Genomic DNA, 14,052 nt, shown 5'->3' with positions numbered 1-14,052 from the left:
TGCGACACTTCTCACAAGCTACCAGGTTATTTTAAACTCCTTTTCCCTGAAGGAGGTTACAGTCTCTTCGAATGTACACACGGATTGGGGGGGAAACTGTGGAGTATTTGTGACTTCTGTGCTCAGATCCTCCAAGAACTTCCCATTTCATGCAAAGCAAAAGTCAAAAGTCAAAAGTCCTAGTAAGGATGTAAAAGCTACTGCATCACTTGACACCTCCTCCCTCTCTGACCGCATCTGCTATTCATCCCCAACTCAATCCCCTCCAGCCTCTCAGATTATGATTTAAACGAACATGGCCATGCATGCCAAAAAAGTAATCTGCAAGATGACATATCTACAGCTCATCAAAAGAAGCCGTGCACAAGATCCAACCTCACATCAAGGTCAGCTTCAAAACATCTCCTGAAACCGTCTAGAGAAAGGCAATCAGTGAGGCTTCTCAGCAAGGCACATTCACGTTAAAAGACCTCTTTCAGTTTCAAAAACTGACGGCTAAGAGCTCTTCAGCAGTGGCATTTGATTCCACATTAGTCTGCAGGATGCCAGAGAAAAACAAACACCCATCACTCAGAACCTTCTATTTACAGACCCACGCCGAAACATTCTTAAGGAAATTGCTACTGTGATTGTGTACTTCCCATAAATGCAAACAGGTCCCTTTTTTCCGATTCTAAATATAAAAACGTAGCAGTTAAATATTACATTTTTTCCCCATAAAATGTTTGAAAACAGTAAGCCTGCATAAACAAAAAACAAGTGAAGTTAACCCCAGAAGTTAAAAGATCAATCCAGCAGAGCAATTCTTTTTCAAAAATCCTACTTATGAACTTTGTAAAGTTGGCATAAGCAACTGTGAACAACAAAACAGACACAGCAAAGGAGACAAGTAACTTTAAAAGGAACTTCAGACAACCCTGACGGATCGAGTATTACACGCTTTTAGCATACATCTTAACTGAGGCGATTAGATTTTTTTTTTTTTTTTGCGATTAGATTTTTGATGACGTTGGTTGCTGGTTTTCTGAAAGGTTTCCAGTATTTTCATTTCCAGAAAACAGAGAAGACAAGTAAAAAGACTGCACAGTTGATTTTTTTTTTTTTTTTTTTGGTTTGTTTTGCTGGGAGGTAATTAGGTTTGCTTACTTACTTATTTCTTGATGGAGGTACTGGGGATTGAACCCTGGACCTCATGCACACTCTAAGCGTGCCCTCTACTGCTGAGCTATACCCTCCCTTCCTGTGCAGCTGATGTTTACAAATTAGCTCATAACTTTCCAGCTTTTCTTACCAAATACTTCTATTCGTACAGTCACTTAGTCCTAGAGTTGGAAGTTTCTAAAGAGAGAGGCTCTCAGCCCTGGTTGCACCCATGAGGGGGGGTGTCAACATACTGAAGCCCCTCGCTCCACCTCCAATGACTAAACTGTCTCAGAGAGGGGTCCCAGCAGCAGTAGTTTTATAAATCACCTAGGGGGTCCTAATGAGTAGTCTGTATTCAGTCATCTCCTCAAAAAGCCCTGGGGGAATCTAGGCTCTGCTCAAACTCGTCCAATGTCGCGCTCCAGAACCTCACTTGAAGAATCTGAAGGTAATAATACACTACTTTACAGATGGTCATTTTTCAAAGATGAATTTTTAAAAATTTTTCCTCTTTTTTATTGAAGTATAACTGATTTACAATATTGTCTTAGTTTCAAGTGTACAACATAGTGATTCAAAATTTTGATAGACTATATTGTTTCAAGTTATTATAAAATATTGGCTATATTCCTTGCAATGTACAATATATTCTTGTATATTCTTGCAGCTTATTTATTTTATAAATAGTGGTTTGTGCTTAATCTCCTACTCTTATCTTGCCCCTCCCCTCTCCCCACTGGTAACCACTAGCTTGTTCTCTACATGCATCAGTCTGTTTCTGTTTTGATATATTCATTTGTTTTACTTTTTAGATTCCACATATAAGCAATAACATACAGTACTGTCTTTGTCTGACTTATTTCACTTAGCATAATAGCCTCCAAATCCAACCATGTTGCTGCAAATGGCAACATTTCATTCTTTTTTATGGCTGAGTAGTATTCCACTATGTATATTTCCTACATCCTCTTTACATGAATGGGTATTCTTACAGGGCATGAAAACAGGGATTCCAGAGGCTGGAGACCACCCTCAATGCAACCACAAAGCTTTCAAAATTGAAATGTCCCACAACTCATATTCATTTTAATTTTTTAAATTTTGCATCAATCTTCTTCTGAAGAACAAGCAAAACATAAATCAACACTAAGATAAACTAGGGGAGAGTATAGCTTACAAGGCAGAGTGCATACTTACCATGCATGAGGTGCTGGGTTCAAACCTCCATTAAAATCCCTAGTACCTCCATTAAAAATCAATCAACAAATAAGTAAACCTAATTACCTCCTCCCTCAAAAATAACATAAGGGGAGGGTATAACTTATGTGGTAGAGTGCATGCTTAGCATGCTTGAGGTCCTGGGTTCGATACCCAGTACGTCCTCTAAAAATAAATAAGTAATTACCTCCCCCCACAAAAATAAAATAAAATAAAATAAAATAAAATGATACAATAGTAAATGAATAAAACAATTTTTAAATAAACAAACAAACAAACAAACCCAAGTGGGTCAGGAAAGCATGGAAGTATTTTTTAAAAAGAAAACTAAGATAAACTTTTGATACACTGTGAGAATATTTCAAATGTTCAAAAGTCATAAATACTGTGAAATGCTATTAAATAGAAAATTTTGACCATGTTGGAAACACTGTGATCTAGTGGTGGGGAAGGGAGTATAAAAAAACAAAAACACATGAAATTCCTTGGAACATACGGAATGGTAAAAAAAAAAAAAACTCAGATGGAGGGGGTGGACATTATAAACCATTCTATAGAGGAGGGGGGTATAGCTCAGTGGTAGAGTGCCTGCCTAGCATGCATGAGGTCCTGGGTTCAATCCCCAGAACCTCTATCAAAATAAGAAAGAAAGAAAGCAATCTGTATAAACCCCCTTCCAAGCATGAGCCCTCCGGGCAGTATTCCCAGCATCTGGTTGCCTAGACTCAGTAAACTTCCCTGGTGTCAGGGAGCTCACTACTTACTAAAATCCCTTGCCTCATTCCGTGATCGGACAACTTTGCTGGTTAGTTCTTTATTCTGATACAAAATCTGGCTCCCAGGGACCCACCAGGCCTTGCTCTACAATCGAAAGCCAAGTAACAAATATGCTCATGAAAGCAAACCCAACGAATCAGTTCTAGGACAACATGGGCATGATTCGAAAAGTAACGTGAATCCAGAGGGAACCGAGTTGGGCCAGGTGTTCAAGGAACTATGAATTGTTTAAAAAAAAAAAACAATTGTAGGTGGGTAGAGTTCAAGTGTGAAGACAGGTGGATTATCCTGGCTGGAGCTGAGTGACCAGAGTGGAAATAGATATGAGGGAAAAATATAGAAAACAATTGATGTATGTCCCTGGAGGCCTAGTGGAAAATTATCACAATTAGGCAAGATTTTTCTATATTTTGTAAAAAATGAATCTGAAAAGTAAAGGACAGGTAGGTAAATAAGCAGATTTGGCAATTCTAAAACACAGCATCACAGAAAATAGATAGTCATAATAAAAACCGTCATAATAATAAAAATCACAGAGATCAACTCCAACCCTTTAGTTTTATAAAGTAATTAAATCCCAGGAGGAAAAGGTATCAATTGCCACTCTCTTATTTCCTTCCATCATAATAAGGAAAAACACTTCTGCCAAACAATTTCCTATCTTGTATCTTCTCCGCACCACCTGCACAACATGCTAAATTTCAGAAGCTATATAAGACCGCAACCAACTATTTCAAAACTCAGCTATTTAAAGTGGTGCAGCCACTGTGTAAAACAGTACGGAGGTTTCTCAAAAAAAAAATTGAAAACAGAACTACCATATGACCCAGCAATTCCACTCCTGGGTAAATAGCTGAAAAAAACACAACAAAACAAAACAAAAACAAAAACACTAATTTGAAAAGATACATGCACCCCAATGTTCATAGCAGCATTATTTACAACTGCCAAAATACGGAAGCAGCCTGAGTGTCCACCAACAAATGAATGGATAAAGATGTGGTGCACACACACACACACACACACACACACACACACACACACACACACACACATGGAATACTACTGAGCCATAAAAAAGAATGAAATTTTGCCATTTGCAACATCATGGATGGGTTTGGAGGGTATTATGCTAAGTGAAATAATTCAGACAAAGACATACTGTACAATATCACTTATATGTGAAATCTGAAAAATAAAACAAACTAGTGAATATAACAAAAAAGAAACAGACTCACAGATATAGAGAGCTAGGGGTTACCAGAGGGGACAGGGAGGACGGGAGGGGTATTACAGGGGTAGGGGATTAAGAGGTACAAACTATTGTGTACAAAATGAGCTACAAGGATATACTGTACAACACAGGGAATACAGCCAATATTTTATAATTACTATAAATGGAGTATAAGTTTTAAAAACTGAATCACTGTATTGTACACTGTAATTTATATAATATTGTATATCAACCACACTTCAATTTAAAAAAACTTTCTTAGAGCAATTTAAATAATTTTTTATGACAGCATGATTCAAATTTTGAAAAAAAGCTATATTAGGACCTACGTATTTATCTGCATCTATATTTATACTCATACTGATATCAGTTTTGATATTATTCATTATATACCTTCACACATAAAGGATTGCTAGAGGGAAAGAAGTTAAATAATGACAGTAATATCTCGGTGATAAAATTATGGATGATTTTAATTTTCTTTATACTTTTGTGTACTTTATTGTCTTCAATAAAGGTAAATTATCTTCATAATTACAACCAAAATAGTTTTATAATAAAAAATAGTTTCTTCTGAAAAGCTAAAAAAAACCACTCAACCATCACAGGGCAAAGATGGAATAACATAATGAGGCCCAATCTGCCTGCATCATCTTGGCTTCTCGCCAAGACCCAGCATAGACAGGATGTGGCCACACTGCAGGACGGGCTCTTGCCAGTCCTGGAAACCAGCCGCCTATTTTGCTGATACACATCGCTCCGTCACCAGCCAAGGCAAGGAATCAAAATCACTGCTAATTCACCCATAAAACTTCCCATCTTTTCCCTCCCTTGCTATGATGACACAGACCTGCCATGGTGCACCCCAACAAATTCCATTAGTATCTTTTACCCACACCTACACTAGCTTTCTCTCTCACTTGCCACCCAAGCTACCCTTAGGGCTGACCCTGGGCCACCTCCCCGTCCCGCCCATCCTCCAGTGTCAACCACACTCCCTGAAGCTCTCTACTCATCTTCCCTAACCAGTCCCATTTGCTTCACACTCAAAACATCAGTGTTTTAAACATCCTGCCCTGCCCTAGATCATCTGCATTCTAAAAGGACATACTATTAAATTTTAAAAAACCCACCAGGTTGCAGAGTAATATGTATGGCATGATCCCATTTTTATAAAAACAAAAGAATAAGAACAACAGAAAAACCTGCATATGGATCCATATGTTTAAAAATATTTAGACACAACATTGTAAACTGACTATAACTCAATAAAATAAAATTTTAAAAAAATTTAAAGCAAATATAAGAGAATACTCACCAAGTAAACAGAGACAGAACTGGGAAGAGAGGAAGGGGAAACTATTAAGTTGTCTATGGTTTTATCTAACTTGGAATGGTTGCCACAAATTGTCGTAATTATACAATTGTAATTTTTAAAGAGCAATCAAACTCTGATGGCCGAAAAAAAAAAGCAAAGGGAAAAACTCAAAAGTGTTAATGCACAGGGAACTATAGTCAATATCTTGCAGTTACCTATAATGAAAAAGAAAATGAAAACAAATATATGTATGTCTATGTATGGCTGAAACATTATGCGTGCACTAGAAATTGACACATTGTAACTGACTGTACTTCAGTTAAAAAAATAAAAAAATTTAAAGTACAAGTGTTAATGGCCTTCACATCTCAGACAGCAGGGGGTGAGTGCTGCTGCTCCCAGCACCCCCAACCCAAAAAGTCAGCAGGGGCCACTTTTCCTCCCTGCCCCGGCCCAGCCTCCTGTCCACTTCTGATGAGTCTGCACATCTCTTACTTCAGAATGCGATCTGGCTTCATCAACCCACTGTACAAATTATTCATTTGTTTCATTAAACTGAGAGTTGAGTATTTTAATGTATCATGCAACTTATGCCTCTTCTCCAAGAAAACGTCAATTAAAAGGACTCATAACTCGGGCATCAACTTTACCCTCTAAAACTGCTCTTCCTTGAACCTTCGTTTGTGAATGAAACCACCTGCTATCCATCCTGATATTCTCAAATCCACTCTCTTCCTCACTTGCCACACCCGGTCCCATCCAACATCGTGCTCCACCCAACAGCTCCTCAGCAGCCCTAAGGTTTGTCCCCACCTCTCACTCCCGACCGCCCCTGCACAGCTGCAATCCTCCCTCTGTGACCTTGACCTTCTAAACTGCAGGTTGACTGAGGTGTTTCACCCTCTCAGGGGGAGTTCGGCGCAGTGAAAAGAGTTCAGCCTGAACCAAGTTTCATCACTTAGCTTTGTGGCCTTGAGAAGCCTCTTCAGCCTCTCTGAAACCAAGTCTCCTCTTGTAAAAGGATGGCTGTACAGATTGGGGATAAGGCATGCAAAGTGCCTTGTCCTGAGGCGAGCTGTATCCGTAGTTTAATGCTTTATGACTTCAATTATTTTGTTATCTGTAAAAATGGGTACTAAGCCTCTGAGTGACTTTGAAGATTAAATGAGATAAATGCAAGGTACCAACCGCAGTTACTACGTGTTTTGTTTCATTTCCTTTGAATGGTTCCCGGTTCCCAATACAAAACATGGCCACGACCACATCCCCAGTTTCACCTCCTGCGACTTCTCCTTTACCATAAGGAGTCATTTAATAGTCAGACTGTGCCAAGTCTTCAGGTCCTCCTCTCCTTCAAACCATGTTTACAGGTATAAGCTTCAGTGTGAGAAGGTCTTTTATTACATCTTTCAACATGCAAGTTCATTATATTTTCAATTTAGAATGCAACATCCATAAAGTGCATGTGTATGTAAGGGGAAGATAAGGAAGAATATTTTGTTAAGCATGAAACTCCGAAAAAAAATCTTCAAACCATGGCTGCTGTTCATGCAAATATGGTGAATGTGATGAGAGATTATAAAATCTTGCTAAATGACACCTGAGAAATAACTTTGCCAGAGGAGACATCTTCTGAGTTGAAACAAAAAGCAAAAATGGCACGTGTTAGGGAAATTGGGTGAAAAAAAATGTGGTTGAAGATGATTATGCTTCTTTGATGAGGCTGCTTGTAAACACTTTTCAAAATTATTTGATAATAAATGTAACATCTCTTCAGCAAAAACATTAAGAGAGAAAAAACACTAGCCAACTAACAAATTCAGTATTAACTTTCTCTGTGTTTATTCTTAGATTAGAAAGGAAGCCTGGGGGGTTTTCCCCATATGATTTTATGATTTAGAATTTACAAAGAGAGGAGAAACTAACCATCTTTCTAAGCATATAGGGGAAGAAATTAGTTCTGTTTAAAGACGAATTCAGGTAGTTAAATGGCTTTCAACAGGTCCTAATGTGATGATCTCTAAAAGTCTCTAAGTTCAATGTTTATTTCTTGAATGATGTAACTACGGTCCTGAAAAAGCTTCAAATTGGCCCCAGAAGGAAAAGCTGCTCTATGTCCACAAAGTGCTTCCTCAGCAGCTAGTGTCTATCCTTGGTGTCAGGTTGAGAAAATGAGAGAAAATGAGTCAGAGATTCTTAGTAGAGGGTCTACTGTAACCTAGCTGCAAAACTTTTCTCATGTTGTCACATGGATGTGTTTCGTAAAATGCTACCAGGAATGCTGAATCACTCCTTTCTACGGGGATCTTTTTAAACATTACAATATTTTAAATTTCAAACATTTTTAAAGCCAAAAAACAAAAAACGAAAACCCTTGAATTTAAATTCTAGGGTTTTTTTTAAACAAATGTATATTTTTAGTTTTCAAATAATTTTAGAAACATGACTCTTCTTCAAACACTATTTTGGCCTGGGTGACAGACACAGTGCTGATTTACACACATCTCAAACATACAATCAGCCAGGCCCTGAACCTAACTGGGTCTGGGTACCCTTTAGGCCTCGGAAAAGCATGCGTTATTCGTGAAATCATAAAAGCAAAACCGCGGCCGAATATTCTAGTGGACAGGTGCTCGGTCCAGCTTCCCAAAGACAATGAAAAGGGAAACATGATGATGATGATGTCCGAAGTCAGTCATTCTTTTTTCACATCATCAGTACTTTTTTTTTTTTCAAGAGTCTTCTTTCGGGAACAGAATGACAGCAGTTGTGTAGGCTCAAGGAAGAGCCAAGTCAAAAAGCAAGCCTGACCTACCGAAGAAAATAACTAGGAAAAAACCTCATGAATTCATCATCTTGATTCTGCACATCTTCAGCAACACTGCTCACTCGGATTATTGTCAGAGCAGTAAAAAGCCTGGGAGGGAGGGCAGTAGCATTGCTGGGTGCTGACTCTTGCAAACAAACATGACCTGTAAAGACTGAGCCGTGTCGCCACACTGCAAACCACCAGCATCCAACTTGGACTTACACAGTGCTTTCCTGTTGACATTCCAATAAACCGATCCAATTACTTTTAAATGAATCATATTTGTTGAAACAGCCCAGAAATAAGCCGAAGACTTTATACTTGGCTTTATAGTATAATGCATCATTTAGTATATAAACTTGAAAATGAACAAAATATGCTTTTGAAAAATCAAGAGCACTCACAAAACATGTTTCTCAAAAATGGCTTCCATAAGATATCGCTAGAATATCTTAGTTTGCACGATTATTTTGGATTTACTTTTCAAATAGGAAACAGTAGTGAGACTGATTTAGTTCATTTAAATAATACTCGCAACTAAAGTGCAGGATCAGAATAACAGGTCTCACTATCAAATAACCAAATACAATGATTCTTTTATTACCTTAAAATACATTTTTATATAATTGTATAAGCCAATTCATTGGGAACCTAAAATTAAATTACATTTATGCTAAATGCAACTCAAATACATATATTAACAAGTATCATTTGGTAAAAATGATCCTGATAAATTTTTATTAACCTCCTGCTATACACGACAAAATACGATTATGCCACAATTTTTTATAGAAAAAATAGTAATTGGTAGTTGCAATATTCGGTATTAAGAAACCAGTTACACTATTCTTACAAAACACTTTTTCTTGTTTTTCCTATTATTGCTAATGAAAGTAATGCAGGTAGTTTTTAATATTAGTCACTTTCTATACTTTCTAATTTTTTTAGTCTTTCTCTGGCACTAACCAATATTGACTAGTGAATGCTTTAAAAAGTTCTATCGTCTTTCAGTATAAATGTATTCTTTCATAAAATACCACTCACTAGGTGCTAGGTTTTGTGATAAAGACTGGAGGTAATGTAAAGATAGATTCCTTTCCTTAAGAGCTTACGGTCTAGGAAAAGCAAAAGACAACTGTATTAAGGTTTACTATGCAGGGTGACTGTAATGACACAGGAAACCTAGTAGGGTTGTTTGAATCAAGCAGGAAGGTCATCTAACAGTCACACTCCTTTTCGTTAAATTAATTCTACCACGTTTATAAAGGAGGTGATGGCTAACAGTGCCTGGTTTGCACTTCCTTGTTTTGGCAAAGCTGTCCTCATAAGTGTAGACATCAAAATACCACTGAGATTTACAATCATCATCCTGTTTTCTGACTTCATAAGGTTCACCATCACTGAATTTAAACATTTCAGCTGAAGATCTACTCTAAGTTGGAAAACACCAGTAAATCCAGCTGTAGTTAAGAACAGACATGTACATGATAACCAAAAAACGAAACAAAACAAAACAATATGGACTACAAATTTACAGCTAAATACCTCAAAATCAGATTTCTAGTTGGGGTTTTTACCATATGTTTATTTTTTGGCAGTTAGGCATCAGAATGAAAAAAGACATACCTCAAAGTATAAATGCCTACCATATTATGTACTAAATTATTAGGTAAGTTGATTAGATGTCATAAATCATGTCTTTTAACTGTGATAACATAAAACAAGACACCCTCCTGAAAAACTGAGTACATTACAAGAAAAATATTTCTGAATAACGTTACGTATCAAGTTAGAATTAACATTTAAAATGCCAATATTCACCTAAAAATAAAGACATGCCGCACAGAAAGCCAATGTGCACGTCTGCATATATAACTGGTTACTTGCTACCCATAGTGCCTCAGGAATCAGGGAAAACAGACTGACTTCCTTCAACAATAGTATATTATTTTGTCTCCGATAGGAAATCAAAGCATATTCACCACTTACTTTCTTCCTATACGTTAGTCGGTCTCTAAAAGATGCCAAATACCAAAAGATTAAAGAGGGCAAGTGTTATATATACGGGGCCCATTTTAGATACTCTGGTTTTATTCATACAGTCATTTCTAACAGAAGAGCCTCGTTTGAAATGCTCGGCTACGCACGAACTTGACATATACCATTCTTTCAGGCCATTTGCAAGGGAGTTAGATTTCCCCCGCTCAGGGTGACCTTACAAGACTTCGGGCACAGCCCAGACTCACTCAGAGGTTAAATCAAGGCAGCACATCACCCAGCAGCAGAGTTGTTTTTCTCCTGCAGCCGGTGACAAGAATAACTAAGGCGAGGGAGAATGAAGACTGCCCAGCCTTTGTCAAACGGGACTGGCGGGGAGTTCTTCTAAAAACAGCCCCCAGACTCATCAAGGAGTGGCCACCTTCAGCACAAGGCTGAGGTAACCATCCTGAAACTGTGGGTCCTCAACACAAACCTACTCATCGCCTTTGTGGGTGACGGGAGTGACATTGAAACCTGGGCTGATGTAACAGCAGTTTGAGAAGTTTGATTTACGCATTCCAACCCACTAAATGTCGCCTTAGAGCGCCGATCCTTAAGGACTCTCAGGAATCCCTCTCCCCCACAGCCTCAACAACCATCACCTCCCAAATTCCAGCTTGTACATTCACTTCCTGGGCAACTGCTCTCTTGGGGGGTAAAACAATGGGCTCTTTCAGTCTTTTCTTATCAACAAAGAGCTCAAAGATGAAGAAACAGTCCCTTCAAGAGCATCCTTTCCGACTCCTTCATAAACGCTGAGTGGGCGTCGAGGGTGGGGGAACGGGGGCCGAGCAGGGAAGAGGTGACGGGCAACTCACCTCTTTGAGCTGCTCCAGCTCCTGTTTCAGGCTGTCGTACTCAGCCTCCAGCTCGTCATACTGCTGCTTGAGGGTCAGCTTCTCCTCCAGGACCACCAGCCCGTACTCGGCAGCCTGGATCTTCTCGTGGGTCGTCTCCGTGAGCTCCTTGGTCAGCCTCTCTATCTCGGTCTTGTAATGGTCCACAGTCTGCAATACCTCTTCCGCGGCCATAGCCCCGGCGGCTGGAAGCAGGAGGGGATGACGGGGTGGGGGAGATGGATGCAAAGCCGGCGGGGGGAGGGAGAAGGAGAGGAGGAGCAGGGAAGGATGCGAATGGAAAAGAGAAGTGCGGCCGGATGGGCGAGCAGGGCGATGCCGTGACTGCGCCTCCGGCAGCCGCAGCTACACCGCCCGAGACGCCGGCGACATGGAGAAGGCGGCGGGGAGGATCGGGGGCATGTGCCCTGCGGGCCGGCCCCTGCGCGCGCTCAGCGGCCGCGCGGCATGGCCCGGGCTGCGGCGGCGGCCGGCGGCGGCCGGGGGCTCGGATTCTGCTTATTCAGAGGCGCGCGGCCGCCATGTCTCGGGGCCGCGTCACTGCAGTCCCCGCGGGCCCGGCTCGCGGCTGCCGCCCGCTCCACCTGCTCCGTCCGGCCGCGCTGCAGCGGGTGCGGAATGATGCGGCGCCGGCCCGCTCGCTCTCTCGCTCGCTCCCTCCCTGCGCGCCGGGCCGGGGTTCCGCGCGGGGGGCGGGGGGGAAGGCGGACGGAGTCGGCGCGGGGGGCGGGGGCGCGGGGGAGGGACCAGACGGCAAGCTCCCCAGGCGCCTCCCGCCGGGCGGCAGCGCGGGCGCGGGGGGCCGCGGCCCAGGCGGCGGGACGCGAGCGGGAGGGACCCCCGCCTGGCCTGGCCTGGCCGGGCCCGGCTCGCCCCCTGGCGGGAGCTCCTCCCGGGGGCTTCGCCCGGTGGACGTCGAGGTCCCCGCGAGTGGCGTGGGCGCCCGGCCCTCTGGCTGCGCCGGGAGCCCAAGCTCAGGAGACTGCCTGGAACCTGCGCCTTCCCCGAAGAGCAGCTAACAGTCACTAACGCGCTCGGGGCCCGGGCATCCTTCTTCTCGCCCGCTGGTATCGCAGCATCCTTCCCTGGCCTCCGGCATCCAAACACTATGCTCGGGAGCCTTCCAGACGCACGCCTAGGCTCCCGCTTCCGCCCCTTCTTCCTGCCTCCTCTCGCGTTCCCTCCCTGCCTTTCCCTAGCTTGGCCTGATTCACTTCCCGCTCTCAGCAGCTAACCTTATTACCCACTCAGGACAGTCTTTGCTAAAGATTGGTTGCCCTCGCCCAAGCGTTCTGTGGCTCGCTTATCACAAGATCACTACTCAGAAAGAGATCTCTATAATGTATGCACCCAGTAAACCACTAGGTACTACTGTTTCTTGCCCCAGTAGTTCTAGTCTACGCATTCTTTAATAAAGGAAAACTGCATGAAATTCCCTATATATGAAATCAATATACGTACCCCACAATAGACATTTTTTCAAATAATAAGAGCTAATAGTTCATGAGACCATGTGCCAAGCATTCTTCTAAGTTTGGTACAGGCAATCTCTCCCATCCTAACAGCAACCCTTTGAGGTGGGCACCATTATCCCCAGTTTACAGATAGTAAAAGAAAGGCAAGGGGAAGTTGAGTGATTTGCCCAAAGTCAGGCATCTCTTAACTGGTAAAGCCAAAATGTAACGTATCTCCGGAGCCCTAACTTGGACCACTATGTTAGCTTCGCCTTCACACGTTACTAATACAAAATCAGCAACTAAGTATTAGGTGCTCATAAGAAGACCACTTTCATCAGCATGAAGAGTGATGAAGAATCACAAGAGGAGATGAAGGCAAAGTCAGAGAGAAAGAGAATAAAGAATGGAGATGAGATGAGAACAGAGAAGAACAAAACAGAAAAGAAGCAATAGCAGAAAAGGCTGTTTCTGTGTCACCAGGAGGCTGTGGGATCAGTAGACCAGGGGCCTGACCAGGTCCTTCCCTGACTCCTGGTGGCACTTATTACAGAGCTGTTTCTCAGTGGCCAAGAAGTGTTCAAACACACACACACACACACACACACACACACAAGCTTTCTGAGTTAGAAAGCAGGACTCTCCCATCATTGTGTACATGGCAAAGGAAAAAAGACAACTGAGGGTGTGGGAGGAAGAGCAAATGGCACTGTTCTTACAAACCCCTGACTAATAGGTTCTCTGGATGTGATTTTCACTGTCTCCAAAAACAGACAAAAAAAGATTCCTTCCACATGCTCACAATTACAGTATTCTCTTGTGATTATCTGATCAAGAAAGGACAGAGAGAGAGAGAAGCAAAGGGAAGGGAGAAAGAAAGAAAAGACTTGAAACTTTGGACCACCATGAATTCCATTCCACCTGCGCAGCCTTGATCTCACTGCAACTGACAAGCACCCCACCCGCCGCCCAGGGGTTCCCATAGTGCCCAGTCTCCCATCACAGTGATGAACGATGCTGAACTCCTGAAGAGAAGGAGGGGAAACCTGGCGTTGCAGTTAGCGAAGCTGCCTTTTTCCCAGTGTGCCCCTGACCTGCCCTCGCTCCACAGAGTGTAAGCATAGCCCTTCAAAGGGATCATATTGCCTGGAGTCGATTCTGTATATCTCTTTTTCCTTTTTCTAAGTTTCCATTGCTACCCA

General features: G+C 41.9%; 1 protein-coding gene across 9 annotated transcripts in view; it reads right to left on the bottom strand.

The window, feature by feature from the left end:
* Positions 1–12,029, bottom strand: part of BICD1 (BICD cargo adaptor 1) — a 172,499-nt gene extending 160,470 nt beyond the window's left edge. For 8 of the 9 annotated variants that reach the window (XR_012503928.1, XR_012503929.1, XM_045516057.2 and 5 more), the window contains exon 1: positions 11,358–12,025. Coding sequence is in view for 7 of the 9 variants with exons in the window: in XM_045516057.2 (XP_045372013.1) it covers positions 11,358–11,570 (213 nt within the window). In the remaining 2 variants the exon portion in view is untranslated. Of the gene's footprint in view, positions 1–11,357 lie in introns of all 9 variants that reach the window. The other variant, XM_074357303.1, reaches the window with a different exon arrangement.
* Positions 12,030–14,052: the final 2,023 nt, after the last annotated feature.

Source organism: Camelus bactrianus, chromosome 34, assembly GCF_048773025.1.
Source record: "Camelus bactrianus isolate YW-2024 breed Bactrian camel chromosome 34, ASM4877302v1, whole genome shotgun sequence".
Taxonomy (NCBI): domain Eukaryota; kingdom Metazoa; phylum Chordata; class Mammalia; order Artiodactyla; family Camelidae; genus Camelus; species Camelus bactrianus.
The sequence above is the reverse complement of the archived record's forward strand: the minus strand, read 5'-3'. Positions and strand labels throughout refer to the sequence as shown.